This window comes from Ctenopharyngodon idella, chromosome 18 (assembly GCF_019924925.1).
Source record: "Ctenopharyngodon idella isolate HZGC_01 chromosome 18, HZGC01, whole genome shotgun sequence".
NCBI classification, from domain to species: Eukaryota; Metazoa; Chordata; class Actinopteri; order Cypriniformes; family Xenocyprididae; genus Ctenopharyngodon; species Ctenopharyngodon idella.
The window spans coordinates 17,886,266-17,906,196 of NC_067237.1; the positions used below are offsets into that span (position 1 = coordinate 17,886,266).

A 19,931-nucleotide genomic window follows, 5' to 3' on the forward strand; every position below is an offset into this window, starting at 1 on the left:
TATATATATATATAATATATATATATATATATATATATATATATATATATATATATAATTATTAACATGTCCAAAAGCAACTTGTTGAGCTTTGTATAATTCCGTCCTCGTATAGTTTTTTTTCTCATTAAAACCAAAGGTGTTCATCAGTGATTGTATTTCAAGAGCAAAGACATGTTTGTGTGCATTTTGTTTTGTGCTTTTAGCAGAATGAAGCGCTCGATCGTCTGTGTGAAGATTGCATTGTGCACGAGCGCCACGAGAACTGATAACAGCGGCAACAAGCAAAAACAACTAATTCCAGCGAAAGATTGCCTCTTATTTAACACAGACCAACGAATTTCTTATCGAATTGAGATGTTTCTTTCTTTTAGGTACATCCGTTCGTGCTGCAAGATCGTCCCACCCGCAAATTATGCCTATACAATAAGTAGGCCTAGCCTAGCCTACTTTGAGGAAACTATTAAAATATTCCACAAAATGAATAGTCTTGTTTTATTTGTTATATGTCATATGTCGTTGTATTAGAAACACCCTCGCAGCATTAACATTCACAACATGAGTCAGGAGAAATTGTGCATCTCTTTAGTTTCATACAGATTACATTGCAGGAGAATATTTGATTTAAATGTGAATTGTGTTATTTAAAAGACATTTCATGCTTTCTTTAGACATATGTTTCATGTTTGTGTGATAATTATTCGCTGAGTTTCAGTTCGTTTTTTAGACATTTCAGAAAGATTCAAAGACAAATGAAAGCGCATCCCGTTTTTTTATTTTATTTTATTTTACAAAAGCAGAAGGTTTTGTTTTTATTGTGAGCGTACACAAATAAAAGCAGACCATTTGTAGTTTGTGATGATGTCTTGCACTAATCTGTATTGCCAAAAATGACGGAGTAGGCCTATTTTAAGTTGTTTCAGCTGTCATGAGGAAAAATCCATCAGAACGCGCCGGCGCGTTCGTCGGCCAGAGGGTCAAAGAAAACGTAGCCTAGCTATTTAGTTTCATATTTATGTTTAAATATTAGACTATAGCCTAATATTAGTTTTTAAATTTCATTTTGTTGATCATGAAAAGTGAACAGCATGACTAAGATAGGCTAATAAGATGCGCAATATGTCAGGAGACATGCAGTGGGTCAGACGTGATTTTGACCATTTCAATAAGTTTTGTTTTGTAGTAAGCTTTCTTTAAAGTGAATTTTGTTTTGTATAAATTGTATCTTAATTTTAATCAATGTTTTATCAACCAATTGCCTGGATTTAATAAATAGGAAGAAAACCAAGAATGTTGGATGTAAACGTCATAATTAATTGATAAGATATTGTTGGTCTAACAATATATTTTAGGTGAACATTATCTGTAGACATCACAAGTACTGGAACCTTAAAATGATCATTAATACTCTTGTTATACCATTTAAGGTACTGAAGACTTTTATGCCCTTAAATTTATCTGATGAGCATGAGCGGAGTGGAATAATGAAAGTGATCATGATTGATATTCAAAACGGTAAGCACGCGATGCATTGTGTGTGTATCTGCAGTATTTTTTGCACCGACGCGAGGCGACAACACAGTCGGCTTTCATCAGTGATAGTTCTTTGGCGTCTGTTTGGTGTATGATATCTTCCCCTACCAGTTCATATTTCGGTGCTCTAACCCAATGAAACTTTAAGTCAACACAACAAATGATGTGATAGGCTACTGGTCACAGAACACGCAAATAACTGCAAATTTTACAGTCATAACGTGTGAATCTGTATGGTCGCCAATGGCGACCTCAGCAAAAATATCACTCGCAAATTAATATTTTTAGTCGCAAATACGACCATTTTAGGCGCAGTCTGGAGCCCTAAATCAGGCTATTATGTAATCAAAATTGACAATTCTTATTTTTAATGGAACATTGTGGTATTTATTATAAATGATTTATTTGTGCACATCATTCTTTTTTTTGTGCACTCATAATCTTTAATCCAAATCAAAATAAAACCTTCAATAAAAATGGATTGTCCTTGGTATATCTGTCTGAAATACCTGATGTTTTATTCATAGAGATTTTGATTTTGAGGTCAAGCTTGAACAGGCATGTAACTGTGCTGTCCAGAGTCTGAGACCACTAGTGAAAATCCTTCTGTATTGCATTCTTTTCTCATTTAATGCAGGTTTTTCATTATAAATTAAATGATCAACATAACAGTTTGAATGAATAGTTGATTTAACAAGAATTTCTGAGTGCCTTTAGTATTTTGGTTGGTTTGGTTGACAGCAGCAGTTGAGCTGCATGAATGATGTAGGCTAATCAAAATCTTTAGAATTCATACGATTGTGAGGAACAGACCAAAATTCAAGCCTTTATTCAGCGACCTTCATCTCCATTCTCAGCAGCGACAGTAACCGTCAAATCCCACACTCATTATACATTAAAAAATTGCCACCTCAAGAAGCTTTACAATACATTTTACGGCAGTGATACCAAACGCTCATTGGCTCTCACCTGCTTCGTCACAGATTCAATTGATGTGCGTTTGAATGAGAAATGCGCACCTTCACAGAGTGGATCGGGATAAGATTTTCAATGATTAATAACTTCAGTTCCGCTCTGTACCTCATACATAACTATTATATACTGCCATAAAGGACTACGACTGCAACACATTGTCTTTTGGTACCGCTTTTGACATTTTTGCAATAAGTTATTGTGATTACACTTATCTCTGTCTGTTATGTTTTTCTTTATAACCATACATATTTTTAAGAAACGGTTATGGGTAGGTTTCAAGGTAGGACTGGAATTAGCAGCTCAAAATATCTTTTTAAAGGGGTGGTTTATTATGATTTCACTTTTTTAACTTTAGTTAGTCTGTAATGTTGCTGTTTGAGCATAAACAACATCTGCACGATGACAGTTATGACGCTCAAAGTTCAATGCAAAGGGAGATATTTTCTTTTAAAGAATTTTTTGTTTAAGGACTACAACAAATGGCTGGTAGGGACTACAGCAAGCTTCTTCCTGGGTTAGAGACATCACTAACCCTAAAATTTACATAACCCTGCCCCCGGGAACACGTAACAAAGGGGGTGAGGCCATGTTGGGCTGCTTTAGAGAAGAGGAAGAATTGTTGTAGTAGAGTGTTGTTGCCATGCCGCCATTTTACACCGGACTGCTTCACAAATGAGGGTCAATTCAACGCTGGATTTGCACAAAAGATTAACATGACGGCACATGCTAGTCGATGAGTTGAATCAACTCCACAGCAACTACATAAATTTATCCACTAACCATTTAGAAACTTTCAGTTTCATTCTAAAAGTTGTAACTACTTCTTCCTGAGTCTCTCCATCAGTGTCGACTCCAGTTTGAACAATGTAAGGCTGAACACCGTTACTGACAATCCTCATTTTGGCTGCGTGAGATTCTCCAGCTTTGTTGTTGTTGAGCAACCGAAGCGTGAGCTGTTAAAGCTCCGCCCTCTTCTGGAAAGTGGGCCGGGAGCAGCAGCTCATTTGCATTTAAAGGGACACACACAAAAACTACATATTTTTGTTCACACCCAAATAGGGGCAAATTTGACAAGCTATAATAAATGATCTGTGGGGTATTTTGAGGTGAACCTTCACAGACACATTCTGGAGACATCAGAGACTTATATTACCTCTTGTAAAAGAGGCATTATAGGTCCCCTTTAATGCTGTATTGTCAAGCTCAAAACCAAGACTGAATACATGCAGTAATCTTATTTCAGAATCATTTTTCTTTTGAACAACCCATTTTCAAGATATGATTCAAATTACTTGAACAGCTGGGCCCTGATAATCATTTGATCTGGCATGATTTGAAATGATCTAAAGAGTGTCTTTAGCTTTAATGGAAGAACTACATCTGACCTTCTGTACAAAGATCAATGTCATCAATGTCAGAATGTAACAAAAATAGTTCAGAAACTGAAATATTTCTTGTTCATTTTACTTTTACATTTAACTTTTATTTGCTTTTACACGTTTCAAAATTCCAATAGCCCGTTCACACACAGAACGATAACTATGAAGATGAATATAACTATATTAGTGTCCACACCAACGCACGATATCGTTCAGTTTATTATAAACATGCGCTGAAGTTGTCTGCCGCTTTAAATGATCAAACTCTTTAAAGCAGGATGGATTCTGATTGGCTGCCAATGTTTTTGTCATTCATTAGCTGGATATTTAGAACATTTTTAGAACTTTACCTTTATTGTTATCGTTATATACTTGGTGTAAGCAGGCCTTATATTTTGACATTTGCACCCCACAATGTAATTTTATTCGCTGTGTTTTATAGTTTGACATTTCTTGTCTTGTCGTGGAGAAATCTGATTTTGCTCTGTTCTTTCAGCACTCTTCAACTGGAAAATAAGCCTGTCTGTCTGTTCTTTGAGAGAAATTGTGGTATTGTGTTGTTGTTTCATTAACTTGAACAGTCCCTCAGCAGAGGCTCAGTTGAAATACATGTTGTATGGCAGCACGATGCGGCAGTTTCGGATGTAACGGGGAAAAACAATCCTATTATTTCTCTTGTTTACTTTGGGTGATATTGGAAGTTGTGGTGATTGTTTGGGCAGCTCTGGGCATCTGCATTCTGGCAGTCACCAAATCTAATTTATTTTCGAGTCATTAGCACATCCCAGTATGAATCCCAGCAGCAGCATCTGCTGTATCACTGTGGCAGGATCTACAGGGACCTGCACAATCACAGCCCTCGTAGTGCGCATTCTCTCTTTATCTCTGCATGCTTATTTCCCCACCTCCATTCTGTCTTTTACAATCATTTTCTCTTTATCATCTCCCTTTTGTGCTCCCATTCTGCCTTATTTCACAGTCTTTAAGGAAATCCATACAGAGTGGGATGCTGGAGGTTTGGCTCTTTATTGACATTAGCTGAACACCCACTGAGAATAAATGAAACACATCCCGCTCATATCCGTCACAGCATTTATAATGTCATTAATCAGCAAACCTGGAGTTGTGGCGCAAAATTAAAATCCTTCTTCCTTGCACAAATCAATAGAAAAGCAATACATCTTGTGATTCTGGTTCTACTAACCTCCTATCTCAACAGACCTTGTAACATACAAACATAAATACATTCACAGACATTCATGCTGATTTAGACTCAAATGTTATGTTATGCTGATCATATACACTACCGTTCAAAAGTTTAGGGTCAGTAAGGTTTGTTTTTTGGAAAGAAATGAATGTTTATTCATCAAGGACACAGTTGATCAAAAGTGACAGTAAACACATTTGTAATTTTACAAAAGAATCTGTTTAAAATCAATGCTGTTCTTTTGAACTTTCTATTCATCAAAAAATCTTGAAAAAATGTGTTCGTTTCCACAAAAAATATTAAGCAGCACAACAGTTTTGAACATTGATAATAATAAGAGATGTTTTTGAGCAGCAAATCAGCATATTAAAATGATTTCTGAAGGATCATGTGACACTGAAGCCTGGAGTAATGATGCTGAAAATTCAGCTTTGATCTCAGGAATAAATTACATTTTAAAACATATTATATAGAAAACAGCTGTAATAATATTTCACAATCTTTACTGTATTTTTGACAAAATAAATGGTGAGCATAAAAACATTAAAAAATCTTACCACCCCCATACTTTTAAACAGTAGTGTATCTATATGAACTAATAATAATAATAATAATAATAATATATTATTATTATTATTATTATTATTATTAATATTATTATTATTTCATATAGACATTAATTCAAATTATTTTATTTATTTTAATTAATTGTTTATATTTTTAAGTGTGGGTTAAAAACAACATCACATATTTGCATCACAGCAATAAATTACATTTTAATAGAAACCAGTTATTTTAAATTGTAGTAATATTTCACAATATTTCTTTCAAAAACTTTCAAAAACCTTACCAAACCTTTGAACGATATTGTACATACATACTGCAAAGTTTTAGAAGTGACTTTTCAAATTGCAGTGGAAGGATTGTAGGGTAATATACTTCCAGATTCAATTCTGATTCACAAGCACTTGTTTCAATTCAGTTTGATTCCATTTGATTCAATTCCCATTAATTTGGATATATTTCAATGTCAATTTACATTTAAGAAAAATTTCGTCTTGACTAATGCTGTAAATTATGCAGGACAAAACAAGCAACTCAATATTTTAAATTATTCATTGAAGGATTAGTTCACTTCAGAATTCAAATTTCCTGATAATTTACTCACCTCCATGTCATCCAAGATGTTTGTCTTTCTTTCTTCAGTCGAAAAGAAATTAAGGTTTTTGAGGAAAACATAACAGGATTTTTCTCCATATAGTGGACTACAACGGGTTGAAGGTCCAAATGTCAGTTTCAGTGCAGCTTCAAAGAGCTCTACATGATCCCAGATGAGGAATAAGGGTCTTATCTAGCGAAACGATCTGTCATTTTCAAAAAAAAAAAAAAAAAAAAAATGATATACTTTTTAACCACAAATGCTCGTTTTCCACTGCTCTGCGATGTGCCACACATTGGAATCATTGGAAAGGTCACACGTGACATAGGTGGAAGTACCGCTCCAGTGTTCACAAAGTGAACGTGCAAAGACCAAGTCAGATGGCCTTTACAAAAAAAGGTAAAACAGCGATGTCAGGGTGAATTTGAAGTTTTTCACCCTACCGCGATACTTCCGCCTACGTCACGAGTGACTTTTCCAACGTGATTACGTAAAATAATGAATCTGTGAAGCTCTAGTGCGACTCCCCCCCCCCCAAAAAATACTCTTTTTGTTTGTTCTTTTAATGAATATTTTCTTGGTTCTTAAATAAAAGATTTCCTTGGAAACCATAATGCTCTTTTTGGAGAAATTAATGCTCTTAAATTTTATTAAACAGTTTGAAGCAGCCATATGGGAATGCGTGATATGCTGCTAACAGTCTCACCTCCCAAAAAGGTGATTAAACAAAGGAGGAGTTTGCCAACACTTTTATTTCCTTGTTGTGTTGCCATCTTTGTTTAACAGCTATGAAGAAGTAGGTGGCTGCGTTGAATGACAGCCATAAACCTGAATATGTGTGAATCTGTGGAAATCATCCGAGAGTCAGTGTGGGTGGCTGCATTTGCTAATTTATCATCAAATTGGGTTTCATGCTAAATATAGTGTTATTAATCCACCTATTCACCGGTGGCCACCAGACGTCAATGTTCACAACAGGTTTCTTCGCTTTAATTAAAGACGTTTTCCTGATTCGCCCCACACCACTGTGGATAACTCACCATGCACTATTAATTCATCATGCTTCAGACTGATTTAGTTGTTTTTGTTCATCCGAAGTGAATTCAGAATGGAAGTTTCTGTTGCTGGATGTCAATTTTTTATTATTTTGAGTGTTGCGTTTTTTTCCCTTGTGTCTTTCTCTCTCTCTCTCTCCCCATCCTTCTTTATTCCTCACTTCACTTCCTTCTCTTTCAGATCAGTCAGATGCTGGGGAATGAGATCAAGTTTGCGGTTCGAGAGCCTGTGGGACTGAGGTAAGACAACATCTCTCTCTTCACTGTGGTACTTGGGAGTTTGCTCTCATACACCTCATTTATTACATTCTGCCTTGGGTCAGCAGTGCAGAAAATAGCAGGCCTTTAATTAAAGCGCAGTTATTTTGACAGGCCACAGCTGAACCCTGAACTCGATAATTGTACAAATTCATCTGCTGTTTCAGAAACATGTAGCATTTTGTCTGTCTATGGACACTAAACAAATGATTTATGTAAGAAGAATTCCCTGAAATATTATTAACTCCTAATTTATGTGCATTATTTGTGAAGTCTCCATACCTCAGTTTGAATTATGCACCATTCCACACGTAACACACTTCTATGAGGTCCAAACGTCTGAGACCACTAGTGAAAATGCTAATATTTAGCATTTTTCTTATTAAAAACTTTTTTAAATCATCATTCACACTATTGTTTAAATATGTGGAGTTTTTGTTTATGTTCTGTTAATATTATTTATTTAATTAGTGCCCTAAAAATAGGGTAGAATCCAAAATATTTCTCATTCATTTATCTGACCTTCTGTAAAAAGTGTCATATAATCAATGTCACAAATTTGATTAGTTACTTAAAATAGGGTAGAATCTAAAATATTTCTAATTAATATTTTAATTTTACATTACATTACATTTAATTTTACAAGGGGTTATGGCATGAGAAATCAAATTTGTCTTATCTTTTGACATAAGAGGTCTTTGTACCATTAAAACATCCTGCAAGTTTCAGAGCTTAAAACGTCCTCCTCATTATAAACAAAGCATTTATTTAATCAAGCTCCAAAAACGGCTCGTTCTGATTTTGGGTGCCCTGTGATGTCACACGGGCAAATACATTTGCATATGACCGCCTCCAGAGCAAGACATCGACAAATAGTTATACATCATCGCACCATAGGCCCCGCCCACTGGTGTTCAGTTGGCTGACATTTGCATACACTGGACGTGAGCGTCGCGTCAAAAGCTAATAGTACTCATTATAATCACTGATGCTGTCTACACTGATACAGTATACAGATGTGTGTTCAGTTTCTGACATGCTTGAGTCCGTCAACAACAGGACAAACGGAAGTGTGAAAGAACATTCGCTTTGACGCGTCTAGTTTAAACAGCTCGCTTGCGTCTCTGTACAGACTTCAGAAGAATCCCAGTGTCGGAAACAAGTAGATGGTTTATTTTAATGGTGTCCCAGATCACACCTAAAGGCATGTTTTCATTCACTTCTCCTGGTCGAGTGTTTGGTGCTACGCTATTTCTTTTTTCTCATAATGCTTTTTCTGTAAATTACGGTTTCATATGGATAATGTTTTCAAAAAACTTGCTCATGTGCAATAACAAGTGGGTGTCATTTCTATGGAAACTTGTTTCTGCCACTAATTAAAAAAATAAAAAAGGTAATTGCAACTTTTTATCTCGCAATTCTGACTTCATTTCTCAGAATTGCAAGATATAAACTCGCAATTGCGTGTTATGTGCAATTTTATCTCAGAATTATGTTTATATCTCACAATTCTGACTTTATAACTTGCAATTGTGAGTTTATATCTCGCAGTTCTGAGAAAAAAAATCTGAATTGTGTGATATAAAGTCAGGATTGCAAGATAAAGTCACAATTCTGACTTTATATATCACAATTCTGACTATCTCGCAATTCTGACTTTATATCTCGCAATTCTGACTTTATGTCTCGCAATTCTGACTTTATATCACGCAATTCTGACTTTATTTTGCAATTCTGACTTTATATCTTGCAATTCTGACTTTACTATGCAATTCTGACTTTATATCTCGCAATTCTGACTTTACTATGCAATTCTGACTTTATATCTCGCAATTCTGACTTTATAACTCGCAATTCTGACTTTATATCTCGCAATTCTGACTTTATATCTCGCAATTCTGACTTTATATCTCGCAATTCTGACTTTATATCACGCAATTCTGACTATAACTCGCAAATCTGACTTTATTATGCAATTCTGACTTTATAAATTGCAAATCTGAGAAAAAAGTCAGAATTGTGATATAAACTTGCAATTGTGAGAAAAAAAGTCAGAATTGTGAGATATAAACTCGCAATTACCTTTTTTTTAATTTTTTTATTTCATGGTGGAAACAAGCTTCCATACATTTCAGACAGAGGGTCAGAATGAAACTTGAAAATAGCCACATAAATATTTGTCTTATGCAAAAAGCTTTACCAACATTATAAGTGAACCTCAAAGAACAACAACAACAAAAAAAATCCATGTCAGGACCTCTTTAAAAAAGTTTCTTTGTTTATTTCCAGCTTTAAAAGCAATTTTGAACCCCAGATATTTGGTCACAGGCTTTTAAATCCCTCTGTATAGCATTGCTAAACTGCCCATGGCATTTTGAATAGAGAATATGCAATCAAAGTTAGCCATTTTCTCTACTGACTCTGATGTTTTTCCTTCTCTCAAGGTTATGGATTCTCTTCTCTGCTGTGGTTTTCACAGTCATGGCCCTGATGGTGAGTTTCAGTACTTGCAGCTCCATAAGTTCTCAGGACCATTGCATTCTTACTATCTTCAGTACCACAATGAATCTATTCATCATTAAGTGATTGTGTGTGTGTGATTTATAGGCCCTAGTCTTCCCCAACCAGCTGTATGAGGTTGTATTTGATCAGGAGCAAACAGCCACCAGTGTCTCTATACGTCTCTATGGAGGGGCCATTCTCAGTAAGTCATATTCCTCTCATTTTGTATTTTTAATAATGCAGCATTACCTAATGATCTCTCACAGCCTTAGTTAGAAGTTGTCATGAGGTCAGCGCATCTATTAATGGGCTGTAAACAGACTGCTCTGTCTTTTTACCCTTCTACTCAAGGGGCTCTTAGGATGTGTGTTTTTGTGTTTACGCGAGTAAATGGCCAGTCAGCCAGTTGATTGTGAAGGGAAGCGAGGAGGAAATATTCCCTGCAGGACTGCACGCTCTCCGCTGCTCATTCATTTAATTGCACATTAAATCTGACTCTTTCTGGTCCACTGCAGACAACAAATTTGCACAAATTAGTTGTGCAATTATTCCCCTCTCTACCTGCTTCCTTTTCATATCTTGCCCTCAAAATTTATTTAATAGACGAGACATGTTTTTAATATTACTCATTGAATCCTCCTGGTGATTGCCAAATCTGTCAGTACATGTCAGCCGCTGTTCTTTGGTGTCTCAAAGTGAACAGGAAGGATTTTATATCTCAGCTCAATGAAACACTGGTGTCATCTCGCTCATTTCTTAGTCTCTTTTATGCCACTTTTTTTCTGTTTTTATCTGCCATTTCTACAATTCACTTCATGTATTCATTGGTTTAAACTTAAATTAACTAAACTCGACCAAGTATTTGAAAGTTGAGCTGCAAGCTCATTGTCTGCTGATACAGCAGGAACCAATCAGCTGTGCCCTATAGAAAACAGGGTGATTGCAACCAGATTGAGTTAAGGACATGTCAGCCCGTGCCATCTAGAGTTTCATGACAGAACTTTGTATATTTATATTATATAATTATTTTATTATATTTTATTGTATTATTTTATCTAAATGATGTTTGAGGCACATTGTGAGACACAAGGTTTGTTGAATATTTGTTTATCAGTTAAAAAGTTTGGGGTCAATAGGAATTTTTTCTCTTATGCTCACCAAGGCTGCATTCATTTGATCAAAAATACAGTAAAATATACTATAAAATTGTGAAATATTGTTACAATTTAAAGTAGACATTTTAGATTGTAATATATTTTAAAATGTAATTTATTCCTCTGATGCAAGTCTTCATTGTCACATGACCCTTATTATTAATGTTGAAAACCGTTGTGCTGCTTAGAACTTAGAATGGAAAGTTCAAGAGGAACACGATTGATTTGAAATGGAAAACTTTTGTAACATTATAAATGTTTTACTGTCACTTTTGATCAATTTAAAGTATACTTACTGAATAAAAGTATTAAAAAAAAAAAAAAAAAACTAATCCAAACTTTTGAAACGGTAGCATACATTTATCACATTACCTCACTTTTTGCCCTCTTTTTGTCAGGTCTCTCTCTGATCATGTGGAATGGCTTGTACACTGCTGAAAAGGTTATCATCCAGTGGACGTTACTTAGCGAGGCCTGCTACTTTGCCATCCAGTTTTTAGGTTTGTATCAATGAGCACTTGAGTCTTACGCATGCTGTATTTTGTCAGTTCTAGATGGGTCCTGTAATGTCAGGATGGCACTGCCCTCTAGTGGTTGTGATCTCTCAATGAATTAATTCAAGTACAGTACATACAATATATATTGTAACGAACATTTTCTGTGGCTTTTTACACATGTAGTTGGCTGAAATGTTTCAAGAAGTAATATTAATTTATATTTTTTATAATATTAACATATTGAGCAGTTGTCCCAAATATGGTAGTACAATAGCATTATCAACAAATAAACTTATTACACGACTACTTACCAGATAAATAAGTAAATGGCCCTGAAAAAAATTATATTGAAATTGATTTATTTACCTGATTTTATTAATAAAAATTTTTTATTAACTTTATTTAACAGTGTAACATGTCTTTGTGTCTCTTACCTTTTTGTCTCTGACCTTTTTCTTCTGAGTGAAAAAGGGCATTTTTATTACACTCAGTTGTAGTAATTGTTTTGAGATGCAAGATGTGACCAGTTAAGTTGATGTAGAAAAAAGAGAACTTAGAGTAATATCAAAAACAAAACACTGATATGTTGCAGTGAAATAGGTTAAGGGTTGGGGTTATTATATAAATATACTGCCACAAGTATTGCAGAGAGCTGCGTAGCATTTCAAAATGTTAGTCAATAAGTTTTTTTTTTTTTAAAGAAATTTATATTTTTATATAGAAAAGTTTAAAATAATCAAAAGTGACAGTGAAGACAATTATGAAAAAAAAAAAGTATTTAAAAAATATGTAGTTTTTTTTTAACTTTCTATTAATCAAAGAATCATGAAAAAACAGTTTTCAACATTGATAATAACATTGATTCTTAAGCTGCAAATCAGCATATTAGATTGATTTCTGAAGGATCTAAAGACAAGAGTAATGCTGAAAATTCAGCTTTGACATCACAGGAATAAAATACATTTTAAAATATACTCAAATAGAAAACGGTTGTTTTAAATTGAAAAAATATTTTACAATTTTACTGTCTTGACAGTATTTTTGATCAAATAAATGCAGCCTTGGTTAGCGGAAGAGACTTTTTCAAAAACATTGAAATATCTTACCAGCTCCAAATATTTGAACGGTAGTGAAACACGATTTCCTAACCAGACGCGATGCGATAAGTTTCCAGCGACAAACAATTTGTCTATCCACACTAGACGCAACCTGACGCGACTTTGAGACGTGATAAAGTCAATAAAAAATCACAGCCAATCAGAAGAGGGCGTGGGCGGCTCTCTCTGCAAGCTCCTGGTGTCATGAGAAATTGAGTCCCCCCCAGGAATCGGGTCTCCTTTAGGACCCATGCGGTTACCTGATCAAAAGTTGTTATTGTGATGTCTTTACTAATTATAACCTATTTCACTATTGTATGATGTTTACTACATTAAGTGCACAAACAACAGGCTTGAAATATAAAATGAATGCCTATGTATTGCATAATAAAACAAACTGGAAGCAGATATTGGAAGCAAGAAACATACCAAATATAATATAATATAAACTAAGCTAGCAGCCTAATCAGGTAGATGTATGCTATGCTAGCACATAAGCTAACTTAAAAAACAGTAAGAACGAGAAATGCTTGATTTCACAACCTACAGCTTCAGTTATATACTAGTATATGAACCATGTCATTTAAAAGACATTAATGGTCATTATAACACATTTTAAACATATATATCATAACGTGATTTTGCAGGAATTATAATCAGGCGCTAAAAATACTACTCGTTAAAAGCCTGTTGAACCAATGGGATCACTCGGGGTCCTAAAGGAGACCCGATTCCTGGGGGGACTCAATTTCTCACTACACCAGCACTCGCAACGAAATGGATAAGTACATAATCAAATTCATGAATATTACACCATTTTAACATTATTAAAAATACACACTGAGTTACTGAAACAATCTTTGTCATATAATACCCTAGTCTGTTCACAATGAGTTGACAGATTGAACGTTCTTGTTTCCTTTCATTTATTTTGAAGATCTGAGGTGAATTATAAATTGTTGCTTTCAGTACGGCTATAAAAGACACACAAAATGATATTCAAACTCATATTAGACACTTTTAACATTAAATAAAGCACATAAACAGTAACTGAGATTATCACTACAATACTTTGTGGTGTTGTTTCAGCCGCGACGTCGCAGAAAAATAGAAACCGTTTTTTAAAAATGAATCGTCGCGTGTCGCGGCTGGTTAGGACAAAAACTCTGATTAACATGGAAAAGATACCTTTTATCACGTTGCGCCGTCGCGTCGCGTCTGGTTAGGACACTGTGTAACTTAATTAGTCATTGTGATATTTATAATCATTTACCATTCATAATAATTTCCTCAATTTTTTTTAACTTTGGATCATGTATGTCTCTGTACTTGTCTGTGTTGCAGTGACTTCTGTCACTCTGGTGGAACTGGGCTCCCTGCCAAACGCTGCCATCCTCCTCCTCCTCAGTCGCGTATTCTTCCTCACTGTCACGCTGTCCTACTACTACAATCTGGGACGCCGGCCCAAGAAGATCTGAGAGCCCCGCACACACCTAAGTGACGCTGGGCTAGAGTTTCCATCTGAAGCTTTGAACAGTGACACAGTCAAACAACATCAACCTGTTCATCTGGCGTCGAGCCTCACTGCAAGGACGACGCCAACCAGGCCTTCATTTTAATTTCAACTTACACACAACACAGGAGTTTGCCTTTTTAATGGGAAATGCTCACAATCTGGTCAAATAAATTCCATTTTTAAATTTCAGATAGTGTGCAGTCACAGTGTAGCCCTCCTCATTCAACGTTTATCACGTAAAGTATTGCACACCGTAGCCGAGCTTGAAATGCTGGCGTAATTGTCTGTAGCTAAGGTATCAATAAAACTGTAAATCATTTCATGTAATAATGCCAATGACTTTGAGCTTGTAGTCATGTGACGTGCGTGAGGGTGGCTAGTGAACACTAGAATGTGTGTTTTCTGTGCAGGTCATTCAGTATTTGAGCAGTTGTTACTGGTTGGTGTATTTGTGTCACTGCTGTATCACTGAACCAGGAACATCCTGCTCTATGTGGAACGAGTTCTCATATGAGAATGGTTATAAAAAGTTTATGGATGACACACACAACAGGTTAGTTTGTTTGGTTAGCTAGTTGGTGCATTGACCTCGAAAACCCCCTCTAGTCGCACTGTTTCAGGAACTTCAATTTGAACTAATTATCCATGTTTCAAATAACAACTTTATCCATGTTTTTCTTATTGCCAAGTTCATTTTCATCAAGTGTATATGAACAAGACACTTTTTTCTTTTAGTAGTAATGCCACAGAACATGGTTTTGTAGCACAATGGTATGTTTCATTCATTTTAATAAGCAATGTAGCAGTATTTTCCCTCACATTTCCCTAATGTTGCCTTAATATGCCAAACTGCACAAGCGTTCCACATGTCAGCACACTGCCAGTTGTTTGTATTCCTCAAAAGAGCTGTATAAATATACATATTTTTTGTTGATTTGCAATTTTCCAGTTGCTTATTTATTGGCCTGCCCAAAAGTTTTTGCATACAGTAGGTTATTTTTTTTGTGGTATCACTTGCATGTTTATTGTCTGAGTTGTTCAGTCATTGTATGCCCTTGATGACAATTCTTGTGCGAGTTCTGCTGAGACAAACTGCAAAATTAACATGAGCGGTGTGTGTGTTTTTACACGTTTGCTGCCTTGTGTGTAGTGTTGTCAAAAGTACCGACCGTGATACAAGTCGATAGTGAAACACCTCTGATTGGCCATCGTGTTCACGTGCTCATCAGATATGTCTGTGATTGGCTACAATGATCAACGCACGGGAGCGTTTGAAAGTAAACAAGTGTTCGAATTTGGAAGCGTGAAATGTGAAATACACATTTTATGTGTTGTTGACGTGTTAAAATTCATGTGTTTTTGAACCATTTGACCTTCCATATGCTGATAGACGCCTGCTTTCAAACGCTCCCGTGTGTATCTATGTAAACATATCGTAAATAGACATCAACGACGCTCTTCACCGAGCGCTTACACAGATACACACAGGAGCGTTTGAAAGCAGGCGTCTGTCAGCGTATGGAAGGTCAAAAGGTTCAAAAACGTGAATTTTAACACATCAACAACACATAAAATATGTGTATTTCACGCGTTGAATGCGTTTGCGCTTGAAAAATCAGCGCAAAAATATATTTAACACGTATTTAACGTGCAAACAATGCGTATTTAATGCGTGAAATACGTGTGAAATACACATATTTTACGTGTTGTTGACGTGTTCAAAATCACGTGTTTTTAAACCTGTACGGATGGCCAAAAGGTTCAAAAACACTTGAATTTTAATAGGTCAACAACACAAAATACGAATATTTAACGCATATTTCACGTGCAAACAACGCGTGTTTAACATGTGAAATACGTGTAAAATACACATTTTACGTGTTGTTAATGTGTTAAAATTCACGTGTTTTTGAACCTTTTGGCCTTCCATACGCTGATAGACGCCTGCTTTCAAACGCTTCCGTGTGTATGTATTTTACGTGTTAAATACGTGTTGCTTGCGCGTAAAATACGTGTTAAATACACACATTTTACGTGTTGTTGACTTGTTTAAAATTCACGTTTTTTTTAACCTTTTGGCCTCCGATATTCGCTGATAGACGCCTGCTTTCAAATTCTTCACTTTCAAAAGGCTTTCAAACGCTCTCGTTCATTGATCATTGTAGCCAATCACAGACATATCTGATGAGTGCATAAACACAAAGGCCAATCAGAGGAATCCGCTCAACAGCGCTCAAAGCGTCACATTTTTTAAATTTCTGTACCCACTTGGTACCGAAGTCTGTACTTTTGACAACACTACTTGTGTGTATTTGCTGTTATTTTTGAAAGTGTCCATTAGTTACAACAGTGACAACATCTGCTGAAAGCATAATCGAATTGAAAGCATTTTATAACTTTAATAGCATAACTTTTTTGGATTTTGGAAAAATGTTGATCGGATATATTGAAGGAAGCAATACAACCTATACAGGAAATTTCTGTTAAATGTTACGTGCGAGGCTACCATGCTTGTTGGGTATTTTCATATATGATAGAGCTTCAGTGGAGAAAAAAAGTCTGTATGTTTGTGTACGGTATGTGGACAGAAGTAGCAGTTACTCTCTCTAAGGTTTATTTAGGTTTTCGCATTTAACTAATGGGTAATAAAGAAGTTCAGCCTTGTAGAGGCTTACGTTTCTTTCACAACCCAGTTTGATTTAGTCTCTTTGTTTGTTGTCTTTACTTACGAACATGTAGTTCAAATCTCAGTACAAACCTTTCCTCTTACTGTTCTGAAAATATATTAAACCAAACCAATCCTAGCTAGTAATTCAGAATAGGCACGGCTGTTACTGTATGTTCTGTTCCTCTCATTAAAAAGCAAGCTCTCGTCCCTCTTTACACTCGCTCAGCTAAATATGATGACGGCAAATGGCAAACATGAATCATTTGTTATTCATGTCTCCATGATGAGAATTGTGTTGCCATGCTATTAGAAATAAATAGTTAGCTGCTAGTGGCTTCAGCTGTCTGCCGACGGTATACATAATGCCTCTGAAGGGATGTTAATGTACTTTTTAAATGTGTGTGTAAATATTTAATTGAGAAATGTTATTGTTATGGACCTGCATCGTTATCTTTTTGGAATAAAGAAAATGTACATTTATCGAATCTGTCACTCAGGGTCTTTTTTTGTTGGTGAATAATGAGCTTCCACCTCACACTAGCTTTTTTTTTGTTGGCATATACAACAATATTGCTTGGAAATATTACCAAAAGAAAAATAGACCTACTATGGTCTCAGTTAAGTCCTTGCTGAATTAAAAAGGTTATTTGTAATGACCTTAGCACTTTGTAACATATTAAAAGTATTCCAGGGACTGTATTTTGTAGCTTTTCCTAGAATTTGTACCCGCTTGAGCACTAAAATTTCCTCTACAACTATTTACATTTTGATGAGTGTTTATCAATTATTAAATGCCATTTCAAGTGATTCCACCTCACTAGCACTTGTTCACACTTTGATATGATTAGTGATGTTTAATCATCATTTTGTGCCAGGGCCAAAAAACAGATTTTTCCACGTTTGGCCTGAGGAGGGCAGTATTGTCAAAACAATAAATAACTCCATTACTGATCACTTGCATTGTAACAGTAATGGGATCAGACTTCATCAGTTGGTGGGCAAAGAATCCCTCAAGCTCTTAGTGACTGAAGTAGAAAGAAGATATTTTGACGAATGTTGGTAACCAGACAGTTGATGGTAGCCATTGACTTCCATAGTATTTTTTTTTTTTCCTACTATGGAAGTCAATGGCTACCATCAACTGTTTGATTACCAACATTCTTCAAAATATCTTCTTTTGCGTTCAACAGAAAAAAGAAACTCATACAGCTTTGGAATAACATGAGGGTGAGTAAATGATGACAGAATTATCATTTTTGGGTGAACTGTCCCTTTAAAGGATTTGTTCACTTCCCCAAGCTTTACTCACTCTCAAGCCATCTTAGGTGTATATGACTTTCTTCTTTCTGATGAACACAATCAGAGAAATATTAATAAATATCCTGACTCATCCGAGCTTTATAATTGGCATCCACATCTAATCATCATAAACATAATCCACACGGCTCCGGGGGGATAATAAAGGCCTTCTGAAGCGAAGCGATGCATTTGTGTAAAAAAAAATATATCCATATTTAACAAGCTATGAAGTAAAATATCTAGCTTCCGCCAGACCGCTTTCCGTATTCAAATTATGGAAAAAAACGGAACTGGCGTCGCATCAGTTAAGCTTTTCCCGTAAGTTTAATAGGGAAGGCGTAGGACGTAGCGTAAGCTTTTTGAACTGCGAGAGTTAAATATGAAAGGCGGTCTAGCGGAAGCTAGATATTTGACTTTATAACTTGTTAAATATGGATATTTTTTTTTACACAAATGCATCACTTCGCTTCAGAAGGACTTTATTAACCCCCCGGAGCCGTGTGGAGTATGTTTATGATGGATGGATGTGGATGGAAGCACTTTCTTCAGCTCATATCGTTGATCCCGCTCACTGCCATTGGATGCGTCAGGATATTTTTTAATATATCTCCGATTGTGTTCATCAGAAAGAAGAAAGTCATATCACCTAGTATGGCTTGAGTGTGAGTAAAGCTTGGGCTAATTTTCATTTGAAAGTGAACTAATCCTTTAAAGGGACAGTTCACCCAAAAATGATAATTCTGTCATCATTTACTCACCCTCATGTTATTCCAAACCTGTATGAGTTTCTTTCTTCTGAGTAAAGCTTGGGGTAATTTTAATGTGAAAGTGAACATCCTTTAAGATACATTAAAAAGCTAACAATAAAATAAGCCTTGCAAAGGAAAGGTGTTAACTGTTTTTTATTACCATCATTGTGTTTCTGCGGAAATACCAGTTACTACAATAAAAAAGGAGGAAACATGGTATTTGCCAACTCCGTCATTAAAAAAATGCAATTAAACAGACAGGATGGTCCAGAAAGCTTTTTGTAATTTTTAAAAGAGATCCTTTTAGTTTTTAGTTTTTTTAATCAATTATAATTTTTACAGTAGGCACCAGGGACGTGCACAGACATTTTGGGGGGCAGGGGCTCAAGTGGAAAAAAGGGCACTTCTCATAATTATTTATTTAAAAAAAATAATAAACCCTTAAATATATTAAGCCAATTTTGACTTCCTTACCAATTTATTTTAATTCCCTTACACTCGCGCAATTGTTTTATACTCCACAGGTTTCTACAAAATAATCAGTTCACACAGAGACCATGGTCTTCTTTAGTATTCACTAGGTTTATCACAAGAGAAGGAAACAGCAACTATTTTCAAGTAGCTATATATTTAGAATAAATGACTGCACCAAGGAGAGGGACATAGTTTCACTAATAATTTGTTTATTTTGCACAAATCAATAAATCGTTTTAATTCTTTTGGTGTTATTGGAATACTTCTTTCATGTAGAGGACAATTTTAAGATTGTGGTCCATTTTTGCTTCCATGTCTTTTACGCTAATGGAAAGAAAACTTAACCCTAACCCTACACATTTAGATGGTGTTTGTTTTAAGCCTACTACCCTCCATCTGTTTGCACCTG

At 35.4% G+C, this 19,931-nt stretch overlaps 1 protein-coding gene across 2 annotated transcripts in view; it reads left to right on the forward strand.

The window, feature by feature from the left end:
* Positions 1-17,485, forward strand: part of tp53i11b (tumor protein p53 inducible protein 11b) — a 70,550-nt gene extending 53,065 nt beyond the window's left edge. For both annotated transcript variants that reach the window (XM_051869948.1, XM_051869949.1), the window contains 5 exons: positions 7,490-7,548; positions 10,011-10,059; positions 10,174-10,270; positions 11,621-11,722; positions 14,161-17,485. In XM_051869948.1, coding sequence (XP_051725908.1) covers positions 7,490-7,548; positions 10,011-10,059; positions 10,174-10,270; positions 11,621-11,722; positions 14,161-14,294 — 441 coding nt within the window. In that variant the 3' untranslated portion in view covers positions 14,295-17,485. The remainder of the gene's footprint in view (positions 1-7,489; positions 7,549-10,010; positions 10,060-10,173; positions 10,271-11,620; positions 11,723-14,160) is intronic.
* The last annotated feature ends 2,446 nt before the right edge of the window (positions 17,486-19,931 follow it).